General features: G+C 44.6%; 1 protein-coding gene across 2 annotated transcripts in view; it reads right to left on the bottom strand.

Moving 5' to 3' along the window:
• arhgap22b (Rho GTPase activating protein 22b) overlaps positions 1-25,050 on the bottom strand; it is a 29,986-nt gene extending 4,936 nt beyond the window's left edge. Inside the window, exons 1-4 of one of the 2 annotated variants that reach the window (XM_080472835.1) lie at positions 24,920-25,050; positions 16,129-16,328; positions 11,659-11,746; positions 2,745-2,873 (exon numbers count right to left, since the gene is read on the bottom strand). In XM_080472835.1, the coding sequence (XP_080328961.1) occupies positions 2,745-2,873; positions 11,659-11,746; positions 16,129-16,328; positions 24,920-24,962 (460 nt within the window). In that variant the 5' untranslated portion in view covers positions 24,963-25,050. Of the gene's footprint in view, positions 1-2,744; positions 2,874-7,163; positions 7,633-11,658; positions 11,747-16,128; positions 16,329-24,919 lie in introns of those variants that run through there. The other variant, XM_080472834.1, reaches the window with a different exon arrangement.
• Positions 25,051-27,335: the final 2,285 nt, after the last annotated feature.

The following is a 27,335-nucleotide window of genomic DNA, read 5'->3' as shown; positions in this document are numbered from 1 at the left end:
TGATTTCTACCACAAGGGGGCGAAAAGCAGCTTCTTCACCAGACCAAACAATTCAAATAAACGGATTTGAAAATGTTTTAGTCAAAGTGATGGCGTCGAGAAGGTCAAAATGGTGTAAAAAATATAACATCAATAAAAAAAAAAACATTCCGAATGAACAAACAAAAACAGAAATCCATTGTAATCCATGGTAAAATGCTTTCAAATCGTGGTGACATTAGTTTTCTTTTGGGACCAAAATGCTGATCTCAGCCTGACTCTTCCTCAGACTTGAACCCGGCTCTCTGGCGGACGACTTGTCAGTCGGTACCTGGAGCACGGCTGCAGCAGTCGCAGCCGGCGGACAGCCGGAAGTCGTCCTGGTATTTGATGGAACAGGAGCTGCACAGCAGCACAGAGCGTCTCCCGTACAGCCCCAAGCCGCATTTCACCAGGTTTATCCACTCCGGTTCAGGCATCGGACCGAACGCTGCCGCACTTCATCCCACATTAACAAACTCCGGGTGGAAAATGCGAGGGGGGGTCAACCGGCTGGGACTGTTAACGACCCGCCTTTAACTTGGCGACAGTTTCTATTCTGGACCGGGACCCGGGAGGCGGACACCTGCGAGGCTGTGAATCGGAGAGGGAGGCTGGAAATACGAGCCGGACAGAAGGAGGTTACCGGGTAGACCTCGGGACCTCCACCACCACCGCCGGGGGCGTCGAGCTCCTCGTCTCAGCAGGGGTGGAGGTGTGGGGGCGGGTTCTTTGTAAAGTAAATAATAAAGGAACATGACTCCACCTCCAATCCGGCGGGAGTCAATAGGAAAAACACGCAGTACAGGTACTCCCGTTGTAAACTTAATGATACACGCGCCTTCTTAGAAGCATCTTCATCCTACTTGATGGTGGTCGTAGTATCATAGCACATTACTCCAATTGTCCAATACCGTGTGTGTCAGGGTGGATACTCGTGTACTTTATATGAACCCTTATGAATTACATTTAATTCTTTGATTTTGGAAGGACTACTTAAAAAAAAAAAAAAAAATCAAACAGGAAGTCATGGATTCATATCTTAATGATGTAACTACATTGCGACTTCTGCAGCTTTCGTATTGTTAGAAATTTTTTTTTTAAAAATCTACTAACAATCCTTCATAAAACTCCCATGAAAAGTTGCTTTTAGTCTGAAAATTTCAGTAAAATGACAAATAGCATCAATATTATGAGCAGTTGCATTTGTCAATGGAATTAATGGGAAAGAAAAAGAGTTATAATCAGAGCAGTGACGTCACACTCTATATCGTTCTGCATTTTATCCCCGCGTTAACGTCCAGCTCCTTTGTAACCCAACACGTTGCCGTTCAGCTGCTCCGGCTTTTATTTCTGGCCACGCGTCGCCTCCACTCGCTCCGCGATCACAGAGGAGGAGACACGCAAAAGATTCGCCCACAAGTTTCACAGAAGATGGAGTCAAAAACAACAACTTTCCTATGAAGGAGATTGTGGCCGTTTCAGTACTTTGGTACCTGAGGCAGAAAACAAAAAAGTAAATACAGTGAAAAGGTGACTATACAGTAACTTTAGGTAGTGAGACGTTCATCATCATTGTGGTTTAATCCCCCTTTTGGACAAGTAAACATTCAATTATCAGTAATGTCTTCTTGCTTTGAGATTTGTTCTTCTAACTAAAAACAAGTGACTGAGAGACACATTTGGAGAATATCTAGCAGCATGTGTTGCTACAAAGTACAACGTAGGAAAGTAGTACTGAATAGGATGAAGCATTTTCTGAGATCCTCTGTAATTCACAAATTGTACGGTAAATTAAAAAGCACATAACTCCACAAGTTTTTTCACTTGTGTCTTTAAAAAGAGTGGAATAGAATGAACCCTTAAAACATCGTCTAAAAGGTCTTGCGCTTTTCTGAAACATTTAAAAAAAAAAAAAGAAAAATCATTTGGGTTGGGTTAGTGCATATGAAGAGTAAATATTAGCTTATAGTACAAAACTGAAGAAAAGTAAGAAAAACCTGGTCGTGGTTCAACATATTTATGTTCACAGAAACAAGATTAGTTTTTTCTTTTTCATTAGTTTTAGAAAATTCACTTGATTCACTTTGCAAGTTCTGGTTTTACAGTGCACATTTAATCCTTTTTGGGAACATTTATACTTTTCTATACAACCTCAAATGTAAAAAAAAACAACTATTGATTTTAATAATTATTTACACGAGCCTTTTATTTCACCAGTACTTTACACAGAGAGCTTGACCGGCGCTTTTATCAACCAGACGGGGGAAAATCCTCGTATGTAAAGGTGATAATAAAAGATGGTTTCCTCAGGAGCTGTGTTCAGGTTCACCAAGAATAACCCCCCCCCCCCCCCCCCCCCCCTTCACCCAGAGGGTGAGAATCACCAGCACCCTGAGGAAACCAGACACAGTAGGTGCTGGTGACGGTTGATGTGCGCCCGGTGGTCTCTTCCCGTTTCAGAGGGAAGATCTGGTTTCAAATATTGTGCGAGACCTCTGGCGCCTGCAAGGCCACCAAGGTAATGAAAGGAAATAACGGCTTTTGTCCCGGGGTGGGGGGGTTGGGGGGTGGGGGGGGACCTATTTCGCTCATCGCGTCCCAGAATTGTGTGAGGTCTTAATTTGTCGGCGGTCCGAATGTGATTTACGAGCATCCGGGCTGAGGATCCGTCTGCGCTTCATAAAAGTGGTGGTCATGTTTCAGCTCCCCGGCTTTGGTTTTACCTCCTCCGAACGGCGCCCAGATGACCCGCCGGATGGCCTTGACCCAGTCGTCCATGTCAGTCTGGGAGTTGGCCATGAGCAGGAAGGACTCATGGCTGACGGGCGCCCGGTCCTTCTCCCCGGTGCCGCCTGCGGAGGCCAACAAAGAAAAGATTAAGCTCGAGCAGCTGAGCGCTGTTAAATGCCTTTGTCGTATTTCTGCTCTGTTGACGGTATCGAGACGCACCTTTAAAAAGGACTCCTGTTGCTTTGACTTAAAAATAAGGCTCAGTGAGATCAAATTGCGAGAGTAACAAAAATTGATTAAAAACTGACAAGAAAGACTTCTATTTAAAGGAACACATAGTTCACTGCTTTGAATTGCTTTGAACTTATTTTGTATGAAAACTGCTCGAGAAAAACAGATTGATTCACATGCTGAACATTTATCTTTTCCCTTAAAAGCTTTTGAATTCACACAAAGAATGAATATTCTAATCAATGTAAAAAAAATAAAATAAAAGAGGAGGAAAATCAGGGAACATCCGCTTGTTACATGTGTGCTTCACCACCAGATGGCGCCACAGTGCCGTCAAACTGGTGTGTGTGAGTGTTGTTGGAGCTGATTGTGGGATCAAAAGCAGCTTTTTGTGAATGAACCGTCTCGCTTTCCGCATTTCATAATGGCAGACTTTGAATCCGGCGTGATTTAAAAAACGATTTCTTCACAGCAAACCAATAAATATACGATCATTTTTACTTTTCTTCTTCTCCAGAAGCGCTTGTGGTCACAGTTGAATCGTTTGAGTCACAGTCACTGTTGTCACAGTCATTGGGCTGCGAGGGGGAAACCAAATAGAAACAGCGGCTGCCAAAAAGCCGAGTGTCACTGTCACCCTCCTTTTCAAACTCACACCGTCATGATGGACAACACACGGCGGCCCGTCCTCACATGAGCTCCGAGCTGAGGACTTACAAACCACGAGCCGAGCGAAAAAAACGGATCTCAAGTCAAGAGGGCGACGAAAAAAGATGTGCACGGGGAAAACTTACAATACTTCAGTGAATCCCACCTTGATAAGACACACACACACACACACACACACGCACACACACACACACACACACACACACACACACAGACAATTTAAAGACCCAAGAAGGGACTGAGGACCTGATATAAGGACTTTTTCCTCTCAATCGATGGATTCGATGTTACTCCCTCCGACAGAGTTTTGACATTTCAGCCTCGAGTCTGAGCGCTTCGAGCGTCTGCTGCCGCTGAAGATACCCCCTGAAGGAATGCCCCTCTGGGCGGGTAAAATGTCACACGGCTCACGGGGGGCCGCTCGTACGGAGATAAGAAGCGGAGAAGAAGAGTCGGTTTCCTGCCGGCGTCCCTGTTTGAACTGCAGCCGGCACGGTTTCACTCGTCGGAACGTCGGAACACGTCGGAACACGTTTGAGGGTTTTTTTTCACTCAAACTGCCCCAAAGGTACTGACTGCTTATGGCAAACATGCTGCAGCTGCCGAGACGAGTGAAAGAGTAGAGCCGTGGTACTCAAGACCGGGAAACTAGTAGCTTCAAGTAGACTAATAACAACATCAGCAAATCTGAACAGAATGCGTGTTTAAATGGTTGCACATCTTTATTTGTCGGTCGGTGTTTTATTCGCGTACAGGACGCTGTTCAGCTGTAATTCTACTGCCGGCCAGTAGTCGGCGCTATAGAGCTGTTGAAACAGCAGTACCCAAGAAAACGGAGGTGTACGAAATGAGGACACATCGTCTCACTAAACCAGGACGAATCGTGAGAATATTCATCTCACGCACGCTAGCGCTGCTAGCTAGCCACGCTAATTTAAAATCAGCCAATGAAGTTTTTTCAGCCCGGTCTGAGACGGCAGCACAGCTGATCAACGACAACGATCCTACAAGCTTCTACGAAACTTTGATAATCTCAATGAAAGCCTCCAAGGAAGAATGTTGAGCGTGACGCTAAACGCTAACTTCCAGCGGCGGTAAAACATTTGATGTTGTTGTTGGACATTGTGATTAACACACATAATGCTGTCTTTCCTTTGTTTTAGTCCTAATTAAAACTTTTGTTAAGTTTTGCAGAGAAACTAGTTGCCAGCAACATTATTAGCATCTGAACGCGTCTTTCTCGGATTAATGAACGATGTAATCATGCTAAGCTCTACTAACTGTAATTCATTCCCACCTGCTCGGTCTAAACTAGACCTCTTGTGGCCAATATAGGTACTTCAGAAAACATAGTGAGGAGACAGGAAACCAAAAGTGAGCAAGTCCACGGTGAAAGCAGAAATATCACTGGAAGGACCAATATTCCAGTCCAGAGACCAGACAGAAATGTTTAAAGGGACAAAACGGTTTATTTATCAGCGGTCTCAGTGATGCTGATTTTGCCGCAAGTGTAAATGGAACCCCTACACCCTCAAGTCGAAGAATGTGGTATATAACATGTATAAGTTGTGGCAACAGTATTGTTTTCCTTAAGCAAAGGATCTCAACACTGTCAAATATGGAATTCCCCACTCATTCAACATGACAGCATATCGACGTCTACATGACAAAAAGCTCTTTGTAACGCTGCATTCTGTTACAAACCAACTCAACTGAGGTTAAAGTGAAAATAGTTGGACTTCTTTTGCACTTGGATGCAGTTTCCATTGATTGTTGCCTTTGCATTGCATCTTTATTCTCAGCTTAGTGAGTTGTCTCCTCCTCCGAGGAAGCTCACAGGCATTTCCAAAGCCGCTTCCTTAAAACAAGTATTAGGAGTCAAACTATGAAGGAGGTTCGGCCGAATGCAGCACAAGTTTGCCTGTCGAGAGGCCCTGAGGCTTTTATATATAATCCGACTGTTGAGTTCGTGAAGTAGTCGGGGAATTAACTTTTTAAATGACCTCTAAGCTGCTTATTTCTCCCTGTATGAGAAGGAGACTTGTAAACACAGAGGGCAGAACTTAAATTACAGCACAGATTCTCCCATCTGATACGACATAAAGTCAATTATAAGATCTTATTTTACGATCACTGTGTGAGATCCAGTTTCTGAGGTAGGACTGGTTGGTTTCCAGACTTTCTATTGCCCCTTTCTGACCTCTGATTTGTCAAGACTTTCAACACGGGCGGATAAGACCAATCTCTCAAAGGCAAAGCAATGGGCAGGTTGCCAGCTTTTTCAGTTTGTCAACTTTTACAAAGAAGACATCGACTTTTGTTCTTTCTTGTCACATAAAAGTGGCGTTGTAGTCAAGACCACCTCGCCCAAAACCACCCCCACAAGATTACAGCGAGGCCAAACGCTGTCGGACCCGCCCACTCTCACCAACATCCGAAGGCAGAAGCCTTCCAAAGAAATGGAATGTAGACGGAGGTCTGCAAATCTTTTTTCTTCGGACACATTCAAATGGGTTCCATATCTGACTGTGAGAACCACGGTTCCGGGGTCGGGGCCGTCAAACATTAACCCGCAGGAAGGTTCATTCCAGCTGCCTGTAATGATCTGCTCCTCCTGTTTTCTATTACTATGATATTTGAAATAAAAGAAGAAATTAGAAAAATGAACACGCATTTTATTTTGTGCTACTCAAACACTGGAGTCCAATCAGTGGCCCACAGTTTTACTGAGTCGAAGGCTTTACGATATGTCTTACCTTAGTTTAGAGGAAAAAGAAAAAAAATCACTGAAATAAACGTTCTGTTAATTTTCCTGGGACAAAACAAACAAAAGCCAAATTAATAATGTTTGTTGGGGTGTTTTTTTTTTTTTTTTTTTTTTATAATTTTTGATGTTTTAGAAGTTTCTCCGCCTAAACACAATTAAATAATCCTTCAGTTAAAAAAAAAAAAAAAAAAAAAAAAGAAGTAATTTGCCACAGTAGGATGTCTTTGAGTGGTAGACTAATGTGAAAGTGCAAAAACATTTTTATTTTTTTCACATTTAGAAAGGCCAGAATGTTACCAGCTACAATTCCATTACTGGTTAAGTTGAATATATAATGGAAATGCATCAAACTCCTTGATTTAAAGTGTGGCTCTTGAGATTATTTTGACATGAATACGAGGACATAAGAGGTGTCAAAAAAGAACGTTTTCCTAAATATCCAAAATGTTACACTTTTCTGCAAACAGCTTGCCCATTCAAACACTTTACAGAAATAGTTGGGAAAGTACCCAACCAGCCTCTGCACATAAAGCCTCCCTTTCTGTGTCTTGCTGAGGTTTGAAAACACAGTAACCTTCATCCCCCCGCGGGGGGAGAGAGAAAAAAAAAAAAAAAAAAGAAGCCATAAATAAGAGTTTGTTCTAAACATGCAATAAATCTGGCGTTTCCAGCAGTCTCAGACGCTCCACCTCAGCTTCTTCTCTGCACTTGTAAAAAAAAATCTCCAGCATCTGTTTCCCGTTACCTTGGAGATGTTGTTTCTTCAGTCTGTCCGGCTTGCAGCAGACCGGCCCCATGTCTGGGCGAGCCGCGGCCTGCAGCTGCAGCCTGAAGCAGCGGCTCCTCACAGTCCCGGATCAGTACGCAGGTAGCGGTGGCGGCGGCGGCGGCGGCAGCGGCGGCGGACACGACCTGCCAGTGAGGCATGCTCGATGCCAGCCGTCAAAACTCTAAGAAAGCAAAAAAAAAAAAAAAAAAAAAACCCCAGCCCCGCTCCTGGCTCCTCACTGGTTTTATCCCCGTCCTTTCATTCACCCTCTCTTTCTTCCTGCCTCTCATTCAGCAGTGTGGGCAGCAGGTCCGTTCCCTCGGCCCCCCTGGGGAGAAGCAAATCCCTGAGGAGGAGTGTAACAAGGCCCTCTCTCTCTCTGTCTCTCTGTCTCTCTCTGTCTCTCTCTCTTTCTCTCTCTCTCTCCCTGAGTGTGCAGTGACTGGGAGATGGGCCGTCCTCCAGTTTTTTCTAAACAAACTAGTAGACACACACACACACACACACACACACACACACACACACACACACACACACACACACACACACACACACACACACACACACACACACACACTGAGGGAAAACAGACAATGACAATCAGGCTCTGCAGGACACAGTCGGGACAGTTTGGATTCTCCTTCAAGTCCCTCCGGCTTCCACACAGCCGATTGAAGCAGGAAGTGACTTCTCTGCGTAGGAAAGAAGATCAACCTGGTGATTCTGTTTTGAGCACGAAAGCGCCTCATCAGAAAATAAAGTCAAAAGTCGGTCGGAGCTAAAACATAAATGTTTGCGCCTCATTGCGTCATCAAACCTTAAGAAAGTCCACATGTGATCCAGATGTGGGTGAAGTGAATAGCGATTGCTCATGCGTCGTCATCAACGGTGTTTCCCTTGCACTGAACGGCAAGGCATTGTGGGAACTCAAAGCTTAAGCCACATCTCGGACAGATACTATGAAATGCGTGTTGTTTTGACTGTATTTCCCAGAGTGCTTTGCGTCTTGACGTCGGCCATGTGCACAAGGCAATCTTTAGAGACACTTTATTATAGAAGTGCTGTTAAATTCAAGAGCGAACATCACACACCTTCCACGGGCATGGCAAAAAATCTGATTGCAATATCGTCCACAATGCTTTGCACGCCGCTGAAAAAATGGACGACAACGCGCGTAGAACCTTGACGGAGGACTTCCGGGGCTAAGGGATTGTGTGGAGGCCATGTACTGCCTGGTGCATACTGCAAACACTGTAGTTGATGAGCACGACTAAATATCTTAACTTTTCTTAACATGTTAGTTTTAAGAAATCCATCAACGTTAACAGTAAGTTGAGGCAATTTAAGTTCCAGTCCCAGCGCCGATATATCCCATAATGCAACAGCTGAACAAACAGGAAATTGCTACGTGAGAAAGCAGGACGTTAAATACATTGACACATTAGCGGGACTCAGTGAGACTCCGATTTTCTGAAAATCGCTGAGTGGCGAGACAGAAATAATCAATACGGCTGCCATGTCTGGCTGGCGAACGCAGCTCAGGCACCAGGAGGAAATGTATATACGTTTTTATCAAACATCTGATAGCCTCGGAAAAGTCACTCTGGTTATATAGACTTGTCACCTTTAATGTGCTGCAGTCGTTCCTTCCTACAAAACATTTACTCATAAACACCTAGAATATACTGTATATATATATATGTGTGTGTGTGTGTGTGTGTGTGTGTGTGTGTGTGTGTGTGTGTGTGTGTGTGTGTGTGTGTGTGTCCATGCCTGGGTGGAGTGCTGCTCAAATAGCTGGTCCACAATAATGAGTTGGCAGAAGCCGTCACATTTGCACAGGCACAAGTGTGCTTAGTGTGTGTGTGTGCGGCTTCTAATTGCTCCACACTGCCACAACAGAGGGCTTATAGCCTTGAGTCAGCAATTAAATACAAAGAATATTTCCAAAAAAAAAAAAATAATCCAATTATTTGCCTATAATTTCCTTCATGCCTACAGGCTTTGAGACGATTCAGACGCGGGCACATGACTGCTGAATCGGCTTTGTTTGGGTGCGCTGGTCGCTTTGTCTGCTCTACGTGCTGATTAAAAAAAACAATAAAAACATGGTGGGAGTCCACTTCTTAAATGCCTGCACTCTGAACAGCTGATGTTATTTCTGCCAAAATGCAGAGAGGAATGTTGTGCTTCTGCTTCCAACAAGGAATGTTTTCCCACTGGCTTTGACTTTCAGATCAGCCGTATGATGTTTTTGTTTCCCCACGAAGCCAATGCCTACTTTCTAAGAAAGAGGCTTGCTGCTGATTTTTTTTTATAAAAGCTGCTGTTTACCAATTTATCAGAAAGCGTTGATAGAACCAAACTCTCCTTTAGGGGTTTTAGTGGAAAAATAAAGATATCTTTATGTATCTGAGTGAAACCGGCTGCAGACGTGACAAAGAGAGCATTCTGACCGCAAAGAGCAAATGAGAGGAAGGAAGCGCCGCTTCGATACAACGCACGATGTAGCACTCATCATTTCATACAACTAAGCCGATTACCGACTGCAGAGGGGAAAAAACCCGGAGTTAACTCGTGTTTCTCCCCAGAGGCGCCAACGGATCTAATACGAGGGAAACATCATGATTTAGTCGGCGTGACGTTGTCTCTCAGTCGAAGTGAAGACGAATGTAACAGACACGGATTGATCCAGACCGACGCGCGTCCCGATAACCTTTAATCCCGCTCCCATCCGGCTTGTCTCGCCACATCTCTTCCCACCTGTGTTCTTCTTCTTCTTTTTTTTTTAAATCTCCCGTTCCCTCGCTCTCCTCTCGAGGTTCACGGGTCTGTCGGCGAGAGAGCGGGAGGCTCGGGAGGGCGTCGCACCTCCCCGCGATGTTGACTGGGCCATAAACAAAACACACAGAGACTCACGAGCCCGCCAGCATTTCTAAACACGAGCGGAGCCCTCCGGGCAAACACGAGCCGAGCGACACGGAGTGACACAGAGAGCCGCACGCTCACTACTTCGCAGCGGCTTTGCAAGAAAAAAAAATCAACCCGATGATGCGGCTAACTGTCTTCATTCATTAAAGGTCAAGATGTTTTGCACAATGAGTCGACTTCAACCTCTTAATACAACAAAAGAGTGCCGCCACTTATCATCGTGGCCTTTGAAGGAATAAGTACTCTGACAAACGCCACATTCAAGGCAGCCGTCCTTTAAAAAAAAAAAAACTGTTGTATTGATCGAGCAGGAACATTAAAGGCCGTGCGAGGTCAGTCTGAGCAGACCATTCGGCCGTGGACAAAGAAAAACCTCCGTGTGTTCGTGAAGTGTGACAGTCTCCGGGCGGCTGGAGGGGGGCCGGCGGAGGGCGAGGGCATTTCTGTTTTCCATTTATTTTCTGTCACTTTCAGGCTCACAAGCCGCAGGCCGGGAGAGTAATGGAGGAGTCAGATCTTGCAGCGGGGGTGGGGGGCAAGAGATGAGGAGACGTGTGGAAAACACAGCGGCTGCCTGGACAGCAGCACCCTCTGCTGTCTGGAGGGAGAATCACTACTACTGAGGAAACGATGTGCAACACTGTGCTGACCGCAGCTTTAGAGTCTCAGGGACAATTTGATGTATTTTACTGATGACACAATTGTTTATCAGTAAGTATTTATGTCCTTTTTCCTTAATTTCCTTAGAATCTGATTGCCTTTTGAAACACCACATTTCAGTCAGATTGATTCAATGTAAACAATCTTAAAAAGGTTGGAACCATTTAACACAGACACAGTAACTCCGGGATTGTACATCCTCTGGTGTCAAATATCCAGAGTTTCACAATGACTTTGTTTCTTTTTTCAACTATAATGTCTTTCCCCTTAATATTATAATAACTCAACAAAGTCAGGCAGATTTCTTGGGAGCCTCTGTTTTTGCCTTAAAATATGAGATTTAGAGGATGCACGAAGTTATATAAATATATCTCTGAAAAGAAAAGGAAAACCTAATATTGCAGAACTGTTGTAACTCGGTAGAGCAACAAGTCCAGTTTGCTTCCAAGAGCAATGAGCACTTTCCATGGCAGCTCTTCCTCATTGGTTTGAAAGTATGTGGGTGAATGATTGTGCAAAGCTTACGTCTTCATACCGTCCCAGTGCTGTCAGTTTGGAAGCCACAAGACGCTCTTCTATCAAACATCAACACCTCTAAGAGTCATGTGTGAATAAATAGAATGGAGTGTAAAACCTAAAACCTCAAGAAAAGATTTATAGTCCTGGGATAAGATATTCTTGGTCCATGAAACGTTAAGGAAGAAGACGATTTTTACATAAAAGCAATTTTCAATCAGTGAATGAGACACTGATGTGAATTCACTTGGTATGAAACAGGATATTACTTCCAGCGGCTCAGGTGCGGACCGCAGATATGGGAGGATAGTGGAGAGAATCAGAGATTATCAGGGGGCGACAAGAGAAATCCATCAAATCTCACCAGGTACGATCTCGAAGAGGTGTCTTCCAGGCTCGTCTGGATTGGCTGTCAGCTCGTTGACTTGGCATCCTTGCAAGGGTATGCAGCCCTGAAACACACAACAGGGCGACTCTCAGACAGGTGGTTTATTCTTTCTGTCAACTCTGGTGTTACTTGTAGTTTTTTTTTTAGGAATATCATGTCATTTCCATGTCATTACCTACCTCACATGTATTTGTTGGTGTGTAGTTCAGCCCATTGGGTCATCTCTAAACTGAATCCCATGTCCTTTCATGTTCCTGTCACTATCACTGTGGCTCCTAGAGGGCGCACTTCAACCTACCATCCAGTTTTGTAACTGTTAATGTTATTGTTCTGGCAGATGCAGGATTGTGGACTAATTAGTCTGAAAGATTGCAACTGGATAATTAGTTCTCTCTTGCTGAATCCCTTGTCCCTTGTTCTTGTGCTTCGCTCCCTCCTTCCTCAGTTCTTATTACAACACCTCTTAACCCCTCTAAAAATTTAAGCAGCCACTTCTGTGATTGAACAGGGACCCACACAGATTATCAGAATACATTATCCAGATCAATAGCCATTTAGCCCGGAGAAAACCCAGGCCAGGCGAGCTGTGAGGGGATGCCAGCGCCTGTAGGTCGGCCCCGTTAATCTCCCCACTGGCATCCTCCATCAAAGAGGCAGGGGAGTCTGCCAAACCGCCTCAGCCGGAGGGCCGGCCTGTCGCCAGCATTAGTCGCCATGGCAACAAATGGAAAAGGGTGGAAGCTGCGGATGGATGCGGCACAGGGGCAGGGCGGGATGGGCGTCCCAAGGGGGCTGTGTGCTCAGAATAACACGGGGGGAGCTGGCCGGGGGGGGGGGGGACACAAATCACACAGTAAGTATCAGATAGATGGCTCAGTTTGTTCTCTCCAACATCTCAGGCAATTGTTAAGAAGCCGCTCATACATTCATGAACATGCCTCGTTCCACCTGGTTCGTTCACGAATCAGTCATCACCCTGGAAGCCAACGCCAGCGAGGAGCCTCCGACCACAGCGTCCTCCACCAGGCTGTTTTGATGGTGGACGCAGACGAAACCGAGGCACATAAACACCTCGGACTGCCCGCGTGCCACAACCGACTCAGAAAACAGATGTCTCCTCCGTTATAAATCAGCACTAGAACTATAACAAGGCAAAGCTGCAGGAGGGAAACTGACAGCATCTGACCGGATCGGTTCTCTCGGTTCAATCATACGAGTCAAATATCAGCAAAAACAAGCGATCGCTTCCAGAATACAGTAAGAATCTTGTAAGGCTACTTAAGGCTACAAGGGTTTCCATTGCAAGGCTGACATTTAAGGGAACAATGCTGCGAACCGAGTAGAGTTCCAAAGTAGTAAATATTCCTATAAATCATTTAATTTCCCTTATGAGTTAGAAAACTCTCCATGATGTGAACGGGATGGACTGATTGCTGAGTAATTCAAACCTTCGTCTGACTCTTGCCGTCCCTTTTGGGTCTTCGGCAGGAGAGGACGCAATGTTTTCCAGCTACACATCAATGAAAAGCACAAACTAAAAAAGAGAATCTGAGGGACTTCATGAAGATGGCGTAGTTGTTGGGGATCAAATCATCTTGTACAAAAAGTAGTTGACAGGTACGTCCAAACAGGCGGCATAAAAATATTCCAAATGATCCAAAACATATGCAACAAAGAAGTTTAAATGAACCCAAATCTGACATTAAACGACCCATGACAAAATCCAATGTTCCAAAACAACTTAAAATAAATAAATACATTTTAAAAAAAATCCAAAGAAAAGCCATGATGAGAAACGAAAGGTCCCAAATATAACAGAAAATCAATGAAATGAAATGAAGAATGACTAAGAGAAGAGAGGCTAACCATCCGAAATGTGATAGAAAACAACAAATATTAAATGAAAATGAGAAAAAGATCTCAAACTGGCTGCTGTTAAACTTAAAACTATCAGGAGGTTTGTGCAGAAAGATGAAAAATGTGGGGATAAATGTACCAAAACAACCAAAAGGCTGAAATGTAATTTGAACAACCAAAATACGAAACAAAAGAATCTAAAATCATGACATGATAAGAGAATAAATAAAAGTACAAAAAATTACTCATAAAAAAACTAACCAAGTGACCAGTTCCAGAAAGCACACCAATTAAAATGTCCAAACTAAGTCATACAATTATAACAAGAAACTCTAAGTGGAACCATAGAAACCAAAATAAACAGAGCAACTTAAGAAATAAACATTAGGCTAGTTAACAGAAATAGTCACAAAATGACTGCAAATGCATCGAACGCTCAAATTTGAATAGAAAAAATAAAGACAGTCTGGATGTAAATGAGGCACCTAACAATTTCGTGAAATACTAAAGGAGAAAACAAATTTTACTCTCAGCTGCAGGAATTGTCTCTTCCCCTAAAAATCGAGTAGGAAGAATGAGGTGGATGGCATCAGATTCAACCAACCATAAAATACAACGTCACTTTAGCTGCCATTCCCCCCCCCCACCTTCAAATCCAAACAATATGTTATAGGTGCTTGAGCACCGTAAATCAAAAAAAATGAAGAGTCAGTGGGTTTTCTCATGGTGACCTTGTACAGTTTGATTACTGATGTCTCTTTCTCCAGCGGTGGATTTATGCCACCCAAACCTGGACGAATCCTCAGTTTCTGCTGCTTTTCCTGTGGTCGTTTATCACGTCCTTTCATCATGCGGGGATTCTGAGTTGGGAGGGAGGGGGGCCGGGTGGTCTCGTCCCTACCGCTTGCCCTCTTCCTCATCCCTGCCCCCACTCCTACCACCCCCCCCCGCCATCACCACCGTCAATGTGCTCTCGGCCTTCCTATCGATTAGAAGATGAGAGGTAGAGAAAGAAGGCCAAGATGGCAGCTTCTCACACACAGTTCTCCGAGGAAGGAAGTGTGTGTGTGTGTGTGTGTGTGTGTGTGTGTGTGTGTGTGTGTGTGTGTGTGTGTGTGTGTGTGTGTGTGTGTGTGGGTGTGTGTGTGTGTGTGTGTGTGTGTGTGTGTGTGTGTGTGTGTGTGTGGGTGTGTGTGTGTGGGTGTGTGCGTGCGTGTGTTAGGCCAGCGTGAGTCCACTGGGAGTTGCCAGTCGATAAGAGCCTGGACGACTATTGGCAGGCTCTGATTAAAGACAGTCACTCAAAGCCTTCAGTCGTTTGTTCACAGCGCAGTCGGAGGTGTTGAGTGTGTATTGTGGAGAATCAAAACGATAGAACTAACTCCATTTTTTCATCTGATCTAGTTTTAAGGTTAATTTTAGAGGTAGTTTAGCGTCACTATTGGTTCTAGGCATTTGTTCGGGATATCGTGAATATATGACGTCAATCAGTAGACGTCACATGTCATGGTGTTGAAACCTGCGCGTGATGACCGAAGGCTGCCGCTTCACATTAAACAAGCGGCCGTCGCGTAGAGCGAAGCCCCAAGAAAATCAATACCTATGTCAAGAATTCAGCCAGGAATGTAAAGACGTGATTATTATCAACATCTGAACCGACGTGCGTGTTTACATGTGGGAATGTGCGTGTGCGTGTGTTGTGAGCCTGCCATTGTTGTTTGGACGACGTCGCCACTTACTGGTAGAACCACAGTGAAGCCCGGGAGCTTCGTCGAGCGTTAACAAGAGACATCCAGTGGAAGAACACGAGTCAGCGCTTGGTCTCAAAAGGCTTCCAGGGATGAAGACGTCAGAGGACAGATTGGATATATGGTTATGAGGGCGTACTAATGCATGCTGATCTATTTGTACTATAGGTGCACTGAGAAGTCCTCTAAGTGACGTGAGTCGTCATTACCACCGTGTGTTTTCATCCATTACATACTGTGCATGAAGGTATCCGTTGGAAAAGTCCAATCTCCCAGTTGGGGGCAAACAATGAATAAGGCCTCATTAACGTGACAATGTCTCAAGAGAAAATTCATCGTTTGTGTGTTTTTGCTTGAGAAAGGTTTTGCGTTTCCACGATAGTGTTTTGAAAGAAATGTCCATTTTCATGGAAATGGCAGATATGCTGAAAGCGATGTACTTAGCATGCCAGACCACCGGCTGGCGCTGTTGGTTGTTTTTGTAATGAAACCACACACACATGCACGCAGACAACAATGAACATTAACAGTGGCGAGTTACATGGATATTCGTATGGATGGATGATGAAGTCGGTTTGCTCCTTGGATTCCTCAGTTAAAGTGGGAACTTCCAACTTTCCCAAATGCAAAGTTCCCAGACGGTGTTCCGATGAAATTTTGTCTTACTGTGTGCATTCCCTCATTTAAAAAAAAAAATCTCATGAAAGCCCCCTCACATGTCCGCACGGGATCACATTGTCAGGTTTGAGTCCTCCATCGGCCCTTGAGAAAGAGAGCCTCGCCTCCAGCGATCCTAAACGTGACCGGCGTTTATATACCGCGAACATCGGCGGTTACTGACCTGCGGTTTGGTTTCTTCCTCGTCCTTGTAGAAGTAGAGCTGGTCCGAGCGCAGCACGAACCAGCGGAGCTGCCAGTTCTTCATGATGCTGCGCTGCTTCTTCAGCCAGCCGGCCTTCAGCGCCCCCTCCTGGAGGCTGGGGGAGGCCGGCCGGCACGAGCCGCGAGACACCTCGCCCATCACCATGCTCTTGGACCTGGCTGTGAACACACACAAGAAAATATATTTTTTCATACGTTTGATATTGCTCTGTTGTGTTTACTAAATCAACCAGACCTCTAATATATATAGTTTTTATTCGTTCCCAGTTTTGTGGACGTGTTATCTTTCTGCCCCAGGCTGCTATGCGGGGCAGACCTAGAAATACTAACAGAGAGAAGATGAGACTGTGAAGAGAAGGCACACACACACACGCATGCACGCACGCACGCACGCACGCACACACTTTGCACATAGCCTCAGGTGACAGGGATACCCCCCCTTCAATTTCAGAGGTCCTTGGGAGAGACTTATTGTGTGTTGCCACAACCCAGTGGAGAAGAGGAGGCTTTTGAGCCGGGATAATAGGACCACATGGGACTGAGAGTGTGAGAGTGAGTGAGTGAGTGAGTGAGTGAATGGCTGGCAGACTGAATCATTCTCCACAAACGTGCGTAACCTGAGCTCAGTCAAGGACGAGAGTCAAAAAAAAAAAGAAAAGGAAAGTCGGTGGCAGATTTGCCGCCGTCAAGCCACTTAGATTCTCCTCACATGACATCACCGTTTCAATACGAGAACTTTTTGACATTAGTTAACATTAAGCACATACTTCTATATACACACGAGGCCGTCCACTCCACCCCCGCCTCGGGTATCCGGCATGTCGTCTGACAAGACGATAAGTTATGTTACTCACCGCCTCAATGTTATAAGGTTTGCCCTAGATAATGCTAACCTAAGGCAAACTAAGCAGTGCTATTTGATGATCATGTATAATTTATAGGAATCAATAGCGCAGACATCCTCCCTGCTGCTGCTGCTGCTGCTGCACACACACACACACACACACACACACACACACACACACACACACACACACACACACACACACACACACACACACACACACACACACACACACACACACACACACACACACACACACACACACACAGAAATGATCAATGTTTGGATGTTGCTGAGGCGAAGAAGGGGGTGGATGAATGGGAAGGGGGTGGGAGAAAAAATCAATCTTTATTCTTTTTTATTGTCGCTCTTCTCTACCTCCGGCATATATATAGAGAGTTTAAAGGACACGAATCATGTCATCTTTATTGCATGTCACGCTCCGTCCCAGCAGCCCCAAAAGCCTGTTGATGCTCAGACATGTGCCGCCACAGCGTCATTTAAATGCCAAATTTAGCTTGTGTGCTGACTGTTTGCGGTTGTTTAGCGTTCGATAAAGACGCGAAAAGCTTGAAGAGCCACAGCAAAGACGGTTTCGAAAAAAAAAAGAAAAAAAAAAAAGAACGCGTTCGCGTTTCGCATGCTGTAAAAAAGACGAGTTCATTGTTTTGTTCGCCTCATTCGCCACAAAATGACTCATTTCACGCTACGAATTAGACCAGATTCTGCAAATGCTTTGAAAACCGTCTTGTTTACAAGATGCTTTTATTTGTTTTTGTGTTTACAGGATTCTCCAAACCTTGTTTATTACCATAAAGCTTTACTACACTTTAGAGCTTAGCGGGTAAATCCGAGGTTTTTAATGTGCAGCACCGATTCCACTTCTCATGAATGCCGTTTTCAAATTAAAAAAAAAACAAAAAAAAAACTACTTTTGCTTTCTAAACCACTCCCACTCCGGAAAACACATATTTACCATTACTCTTGTTTTTCCAACAGCTTTGACAGATTTTTTTTTTTATTTCCCCATATTGCACTTTTTTTCCCCCTCAAGTAAAATTCAATACGTTTGTAAATGTGACATTAGTTGATATTTGGACTGTTGTACTTGGATGCATGAAAAAACGTGGAGCAAATATATCACGTTCTATTTTAGCATTGTTGTGTCTTGGACTCGGCGTAGTTCCTGAATGAGGACGCTGTCACGGTTCTGGCAATAACAGTCGTTGGAAGACGGCAGAGAATGGTGAACCACCGCGGTGGTTAACTGTTTAAAAATAACACACTGGCCAGTCTTTGCTCGGTTCTCTTTAAATCGCTACGAGCTTTAACAAGATGGGAACATAGAACTGTGCTGCGGCAGGATATTTGTGTGGATTTGGAATATAACAGGTTAGAAACCAAAGTATTAAGCTCGAAGTAGAATCTGAATGTGCGCCGGTTCCAGGTACTCTGTGAATCCCAGAATAGTTGTACTATTCCCAGCATGTTCAGTTCAGCTCCATTTTTCCATTTTAAGGGTTTAATCCAGGTTACCCTTTCTGTATTTAGCCGTATTTGAGTGTCGATGGCTGAAAAACCATGCGACCAGCGTTGGGAAAGTCTTTTGTTGACGTTGGGCGACTGCTGAGTGGCGTCTTGTCAAAAACTCTCCACTCGTTTCACCGCGTCTCCTTTGCTTTCTCATCCATCTTGAGCTAATAATTCCATTTTTCCAGCTCTGTATTTTCACTCCTCGGTCCCGTCACCCTCCATTTCTCCGACTTGGACTCGCTCTAATTCACCTCTCTCTCTCTCTTCTTTCGCTCGGCACCGCTGCTCCCATTGAGTCGAGGCGCCATTACTCCGAGCACAGGCCCGGCCGCGTGCACATAAAGGAGATTCTGTTATCGCTGCGAGCCCAACGTTTCAGTGGTCTTTGTCAAATAAATTAGTTCTCGGATTAGCCATGAATTCTGCTGGCTTGTCCCCCACCCCCCAATAACCTGTGATTATCGTCATTGTTTGTGCGAACAATTCCAGTTATAAATTGTTGCTGAGTAATCAACATTTAAATTGACTGTACTCCCACTGATGCATAATAAGAATAATAAACTTCATCTGTATCCCATTTTTACTCAGAGCTTTTCAGGGACGACTCATCAATCCAACATCAAGATAACCAGTAAATTAAGAAAAACTCATTCAATGAAGTCAGTTGATTTTTGAAAAAAGTTTAAAATGAAAAAAAGCTGCTCGTCTGAAGTCCATAATGGGAGCAAAGACTGAACTATCCCATTCTGGATCAAGGAATCACAACATGGTCCAACAAAAGACCTCAAGTAACTTTCAGATTGGTAGGAAACTGGTGAATCGAGTCCTTTCTTCACCTTATGAATGGTTATTAGAATTCTAAAATCAACTCTAAAATGAACCGTAGTGCTGCTCGAATTTGGATGAAACACACTCTCCTATTTGCATTACGCAATTTGCGTTTATAAACATGGAAGCTGCTTGACAAGTAAGAAGCAAACTATTAGTGGGATGAAATGAAAAGCACAGCTGTATATCATTTGCATAAAAATGGAAATTAATGAGCGTCTGGGTTATTTGCCCTTGAGGGGAAGTGGAGCTAGAAGAAAGCTGGAGGCCCAAGGACAGACCCCTGAGGTACACCACAAGTGGAACCTGTAGAAGAATTACTCACGGCCAACGCCAAAGGTCTTATTCATTTAACCAACCGGCAATGTTTTTTTTTGTTTATTTTTCAATTCAACATGAAACATTTGCATATTTTGTGCAGGTTTATCCTCATATATTACGATTAGCTGGAAGGATACATTCAAAGTTTTCGGAGGAAGTGAAAAGTGGGAATTTATTTACTTTTTTTTAATGTCTTAAAATGATATTAGGCAGTATGCATCATTTAGTTCATTCTACATACGTACAAATTTAAATGAATATAAATAAATGAAATTCAGGAATGTTTTCTCTTGTGTGAAAACCCAATTTCTTCAATAACTTGGATCTATTTGTAGGATGAAACAAAACTCTAACCCAAACCCTGAAATGATATTGCTCAGTATGGAGTTATGGATTTTACAGAATCTCATTAACAGTTAAGTTTTAGTTGCATATCTATGAAAACCAAGTCATAAGAAACCTGTATGTTAATGTATTGTTTTTCAGCTTTTGTTAATCTGAACCCACTGGAGGAACTGAGTTAAAACAGTGAGTCATAAAAACTGGAACAATAAAAAAAACTATATAAGTGAAGTATACAATGCAAAGCGTATTCGAGCGTATTTCTTCCTAACTAAGTACTATAGTGCCTGTACAACTCACCTTCCCTGTCCTCCTGGATCGTTCTGTTTTTCCCCACCCCGTCACGTCCCCCACGTCTTTCCATCTTTCCTTTGCATAAAAGAGCTGTTCAACACATCAGCTGCCCGGATCACAGACTGAGTGGAACATACAGGGGCCGATGATTCACCAGTGAGTCACAGCAACTGATTTCTGACTCTCATTGTGCGTGTGTGTGTGTGTATGTGTGTGTGTGTGTGTGTGTGTGCCAAGCACGACTACCCACTTCGCCAATTTGGACCCGACCTTCCACTGCGAGTGATTCAGACCTTCCTTCGGTTTGGGTGGAGCCGCTCTGTGGTCACTTCGACAGCTATCAGCGGCAATGCTGAAGGGAACCGGTCTTACTGTAAAAGTGCGCGCAATCACTGCAATTCTCTCTGGTGCAGGTCTAATTGTGGTCTGGTTCATTTCTCAGTAGCTGGCGGTTGAAGAAGGGCTGAGTCAAACATAACACAGTCCTCCACGACATGCCAGGCTGGGCGCGCACATGCACAGCGGAGCCCACATTTGTTTATCGCGACACGCCCTAATTATAATTTATGTAAATTAGCCCAAATGTCATGTTATTTCAGGGTCACAGATGAATAGTTGTGGATGTGGAGGAATACCAGATGCTCAGTCGGTGTTTGTTGGTGAAGGTCGTGTGTAAAACAGGTTGCGCAAAGAAACAGTGAACTCCTCAGAGGTTTCAGAGCCAGCATTTCAAAAACAACACGACCCTCAGTAGACTCGTCTCAGTGATTGGATTTCGCTTGTCTAGGGAGGATGTAAATTTGTGGCTGTGGGAGCTCAATATTAACATTGGAGCTGTCAACGAACAGTAAACTCAATATTTGTACAATTTTAATCCCTTGAGAATTTGGGGGGAAAATATGGCAAGAAAATGGGTGACTTGAATTGGATTAGATCGTTCCAATAAGCAGTTCTATAATCAGCAGAAGAAGAAATAATACGTTGGGGGACCGCTGCTGGGGCCATAAGGCTAACTGTCAACAAACAAATAGGTAATAGATTCACTTTTTGAATATGATTAACCAAAGAAAAAACAAAAACCTCAAATTCAATGGGCCACAATAGGTTCTGGCTTTTCAAAGACGTAAAAAAGTCACAAAATGTGCAAATTAGGGATGACTTCCACATCAACGCCTTCTTAAATGGTGAATTGAGTTCATCTATATAGCGGCTTTGCCAGTGATTAACTTTAGATCGTACTTTCTCCAGCACACTTTGAATTAATACAAAAAGGGGGCGACGTGGGATCGAACCTGCAACCTACCAATCAAGAGACAACTTGCGACCTGTGCGAAGCATAACTCTCTCTTCCCCAGCCTGATTCCTACGCCATGTTTTTCCTCTTATAGGACCCGCCGCCAGCTGCATTGGCACCGAATGCTGGATTTAAGTCGTAATCTGCGGCGTCATTGGGAGACCAAAAGCCAAGTGGTTAAGTCGCATATCGGTTATCCTGCCTTTGCTTTCTGTCTCTCCTGCACATATTATAAACAGAATGAATGTGTGAGACACTTCCAAAGATTGATTGGTAAGGAAAAAAAAACTAAACTTCAACATGACGTGAGGAAACATTGGCCATTTTGCTAGAACCCGACTAAACCGCAGAGAATACAGACTGTGATCCGGAAGAATGGGGCTCACCAGCAGCAAACACGGAGCGAGTGCCACAATATGAACAAATGGTCGTCTGCAGGCCGAAAACAAAGCACAACTGGCATGACACATGGTGCTACATGCTCACACACACACACATCCCACACACACACGACATCCGTTTATCCAGTTTGGAGTCGTATATTCATCATCAGCAGATAATGGATGTACGGCTGCTGTCCATTAGCATGGCGAGGCGGGCGCTGCTCAGTACCAACGCAACACTACACTGATGGCTGGATCACATACACACACGCACATTCGCACAAGCATCCACACACGCATATTGGTGGAATTCAATTTCATTAATCTGGTTGTTTTTCCAGTGATTTATGGCTCGTGCAAAATGGTGGAGAGAGTTACAGGTGCATCAGAGCGTAGCTTCCCGTTAGCCCATCACTATTGATGAATGTGTTAACCATTATGTGTGTGTGTGTGTGTGTGTGTGTGTGTGTGTGTGTGTGTGTGTGTGTGTGTGTGTGTGGCAGGCTGGAGGTGTGGCATGTAACATAGAGGCTGCAGTGGAGAGGAAGTGATCTGCCGAGTCGGCGTATCATCATCTCCACATGCGATGCATCCGTGTTTGAGCTTTACATCCCGGCTCTACCCGGGTTGTTCGTTCATACGCCTCAAGAAAAGGCAGAATGTCAGGGTGTTGCTACATAGCGGGACTTTGATCATAAAACCATGGCAACGCGGATCAAAAAGACGCAGCAAGGGAGCGAAGCAGCTGATATGTGGGCAATTAAAGCTGCTACCACATATCTGGTGCCAGCCCCCGAACCCTATTACAGTTTTAATACGTCGCTGGTTGGAGCAATTACTGAAGCACAGCAGTTAGATTTTTCTTTTATGGAGCAAACATTGTTAATAAATACATTCCGAGGTGGAGACATCGGTCTACAAGCATCTGAGATCGCTGGCAAATTGGGCTTCCAATTAAGAGAAGCCCTGAGAGGAAGATATAACTCTGTCTGTTTAATGAGACTTCAGGGGTAACTACAAATTATCACTGAGTTAAATAATGTTCAAGCGATGGTGTCAGATCGAAGAAATGTGTTTTTATTGCTTGTCTCACCTTCTGGCCAAATATCAGGCGAAACTTAAAAATAGCTTGGACTAGAGTGTCGTACAGTATATTTGAACCAGTTAAACTTGTTATCGGCTTTCCTTATTGAAGAACGCCACAAAGTACATTAAGGCAACTTAAATAATCCATATCTTCTGTATTGCTTTATCCAACTGATCGATCCTGGAGAGGTTACAAACACTTTCACACCGAGAGACAATCAGAAATCACCAGTCTGACTGGAATACATGCTTTAAGCCTGGAAGGAATCGAAGGTACGAGACAACCCACAAGTCATTTCTGCCCTGAATGACAAACTTTGGTTGTGTTCTTGGTGTCCGTTATTATAACAACGGAGCTCGGAGCCACTGAAAACACAACTTTTTGAAAACACGAAGGATGCCTTCATAACATTCTGAATGGAATGTGTGCTTTACAGTTTTACGGCGTTTCAACTTTTAGATCATGTGAAGACATTTTATTTCTTACAAACAACCGACGCTGAGCGACGAAGAAAGAGAGTTTAACTGAGGTTCAGCGTTACTGTTCACTGCGTGCAAACAAAGACGGTTGTATTACATAGCACACAAGAGCTCCCACTAGTGTCCCAACAGGACGCTTACGTCAGTTTTCAGCGTTTCTGCTGTTTCCGTGTAAACGGACGTCGTTTTCTGAAATGAGAACGCATTGAAAACAAGCCTTACTGCGAATGCTAACTCGCTCATTAGGTGGCTGGTCTACTTCAAACTAGACAACTTGTACACCACATGGCTATGTCGGACGTTGTTGCATGATAAACGTCCCAATTACAAACGAGCATTACTTTCCGTCGTTCCGGTATTTGAAGTATCCTCGCCCCGTGGCTAACACTCCGTCTTGTCCTGCTTCGACCCCGACTGAGCTGCACAACACGACTTGCTACATCTGCCACATACCCCTTTATTCATGCAACAAATGTGACGCTGCCGGCAGTGAAACACCAATTTCCAGAAGGTATGCAGAGAATGCCTCTCACGCTGAATCGCTCAGCAGCTTTAATCGCCGTCTTTTTAATGCATTAGAAATGCAGCGGGGATTTGCGGGGGACCCCGAAGGCTCACATTAAACAAGGAATCTCTTCTTAATGCACTTTTTCAAAAAAATTCAACATTCAAATTTAATTCCGCCAAGAAGCACATCCCTAAAGGGATTCAGGGCCCCCCCCCCCCGACACGACGCAGTTAATCAATAAACTGATAATGAACATAATCCCACACATTGAATGCCTCTCACTGATTAAGCTGCTCGAATCGGTTCTGCTCTTCTTTTTCTTTTTCTTTTTTTTTTAATATATGCAAATACAGATTTAATCCACTTTGCTGCCAATTTCATGGCCACCTCAGCCGAGGATTTACACATCACTGTGTCATTCTTGGGAACTATTCATTTCTTTCTAATCAGATCCAGCTGTATAATTGCAGTCATGGAGATTAGTGCCAAGGAAGGAAGGAAACGCACACACACACACACACACTGGCACACTTGGATATATTAATACAGTCATCCTCACATACACACACACACGCAGCAGCTGACGGCTGCCTCGTAGTGCTGAGCGCTGCAGTGATGAAACCAGAGATGCTGCTCGGTCCTCCCGATAGCATCCACGCCAGCTGTAGTGGAAAGCGCGTGTGAGCGAGCGGTTTCCAGCGTGGCCTGCGTCATTCACAAATAACCGGCGTGGACGGACCACAAGGGGAGAAAAGGAGCTTTTCTGCAGGCTTGAGGAGACTTTCAGAAGAAGTGTCATCACTCAAGAGTTGAGAGCAGGATGCAGGTAGAACCTACCTCTCCTGGTCTGTCTGATCTTTGGGCTCAGCATGGCTGTCATCGCTGGTCCGCACACTCTCCTGTCGGCATGTTCGTGTACATCCACCCCACGTCTGTGTCTCCCTCCGCCACCTTCTCCTTCTCCTTCTCTCTCTGACCTTCTGCAGTGCAGCCGGCAGCTAGGGGGTTGGGTGAGCTCTGGAGGAGGAGGAAAATGGAAAGGAAAACGGGGTGGTGGTGAAGGAGAAGGAGGGGGAGGAACTATCCCCCTCCACCCCTCCCTCCGCTCCGCACACACGCCCAGTGTCCTCCAACCCCTCCCTGTTACATTATTCATAGCGCTACGTCCGCCGGTGGTGGATGGAGTAGTGGGAGGAGGGGGGGGGGGTTGGCGGAGGGGTGTTTTGGGGATGGGGTTTCCGAGTGAACACAGGTCGGACCGCCAAATAATAGATGTCAGATTCTGGAGCAGTCCTTATTTTCCATCATCATCGCTTTTTCATGAAGCTCTGTCTTTTTATTTGGAGTGGGGGGTGGTGTCTGTTTCTGGCAGGTGTTTCCTTCCTTCTGCACCTAATTAAGCCGTGGAGGTCTTCAGCCTGTCTCCACCTCCTCCACTTAATTACCCTTCCTCCCCACCCTTCTCCTCTCTGTTTCTTCCTCAATATTTAACCCTCTTTTTGAAATCCATTCCTCACCTTCCCCTCTCACAAGCCCTTTCTAATTTGACTGTCGCCCAAAGCTGTCGGTCTCCAGTTTTGCTTTTAATAACCCCCTTGTTTTCGCTCTCTCTCTCTGTCAGTCTTGGCTTCCCAGGAATGATGCTCAGACATGAGGAATTCTCAGCTCGTACAGTGAGTTGTGATTACACCCTGCAGGTATTCTGGTGGCAGAAAATCAGGGGGAAGGTTGGGGGAAGGGGGGTGGGGGGGTTGAGGTGAAATACAGAATCCCCTTTGAAAAGACAATGTCCTGTCGCCTGGAGCTACACCAGCCTGCAGGTGACACAGGGAAGTGTGAAGGAGTGAGGAGCAACATGGGAATTTATGGTTAGTGTTGGAAATAGATGAAGTTCAGGTTGGAAAGGTAGTACCCCAGCTGCCTCTGTCTCGTCAGGATGTTTGTGTTGTCAGCAGACATACAGCACAACAAAATGATTTTTTCAAATCAGGTGTTTCTCCCAGTACATTGTAGAATCTACACAGTAGATAAACGAGGAGTAAAATCCTCACAAGAAGCACGAGAGGGTGCTCTGTGTTACTGGGTTACTACTGCAGATTACTGGGAAAACACTCTGAAGCCCCGTTCAAACGACGTTTCAAGTGAAAACCCATCGCTTTTGCGTTTCAGAAAACGTTCACATTTACACGCCAACGTTTTGAAAATGATGTCCATTTACTGAAAACGATGTGGTTAGCGCGTTGGGCGATTTGTAGGTCCTCATGAGCTGCCATTAGCCCCAGAGGTGCTTTCTATTAGCTCGCCATGGGGGTGAATGCTGACTATCATTTGGTACGGTTACAGATGTCCCCTCCAAAAATATATTGGATGTTTGTTTGTGATCTACTTGTGCTATGCTGCAATAAAAAAAACAAAAAAAAAACACTCATGCATAACATATTTTTTCTTTTAGTTTAAACAATCATTTTCAGGATTAAAATGCACACAAAACTATTTGTTCTTAAACCTTTTGAAGTATTTGAAAAGTTTGAGAGATGCTCAGGAATACAGTGTATTCATGCATATGAATGTACGTTTATACGGTATACACATGTATTATCTGCATTAACATTCTTTTAATGTTTCATATCTGACATACTCACTAGCGATGTGAATAAGTGTTGCATGAGAAGCTCTCTAGCAATTTCATCGTGAGGGGGGGGGGAGTTGTTTAGAGATTCAGCGATGATATCTTGTGTCAAAGGGCAGTTTCTTTGTATGTTCCCCTGTCTGATATGTGAAATGTCGCACTCGCTGTCACCCCTCCCTGCAAGGCAGCTTCAAACCTGTTGTGTGTGTGTGTGTGTGTGTGCGTGTGCGTGTGTGCGTGTGTGTGTGTGTGTAGCAGCTGTGCCCCCCCCCCCCCCCCCTTCAGCGGACTGAGGATAATAGCTTTAGGTCCTGCACTGCAATTGAATCAGAGCAGGCCTCGCATCAACCACAGCTGCTCCTATTACAGAGCTGAGAGGGACACACACACACACACACACACACACACACACACACACACACACACACACACACACACACACACACACACACACACACACACACACACACACGCACGCACGCACACACACAAGATAACGAGCGGCTTAAATGAAGTCGAACAAGCACAGATAGGAGATCACAGCAGAAGTTCGTCTGACAGATTCGGTGAAAGGCGTCACACTGGTCGAAATCAAACAGTGTGGTAGGAGGAGGAAAAGGAGGA

Source organism: Lipophrys pholis (assembly GCF_963383615.2).
Source record: "Lipophrys pholis genome assembly, chromosome: 1".
Classification (NCBI taxonomy): domain Eukaryota; kingdom Metazoa; phylum Chordata; class Actinopteri; order Blenniiformes; family Blenniidae; genus Lipophrys; species Lipophrys pholis.
This window is presented reverse-complemented; position numbering and strand designations above follow the sequence as displayed.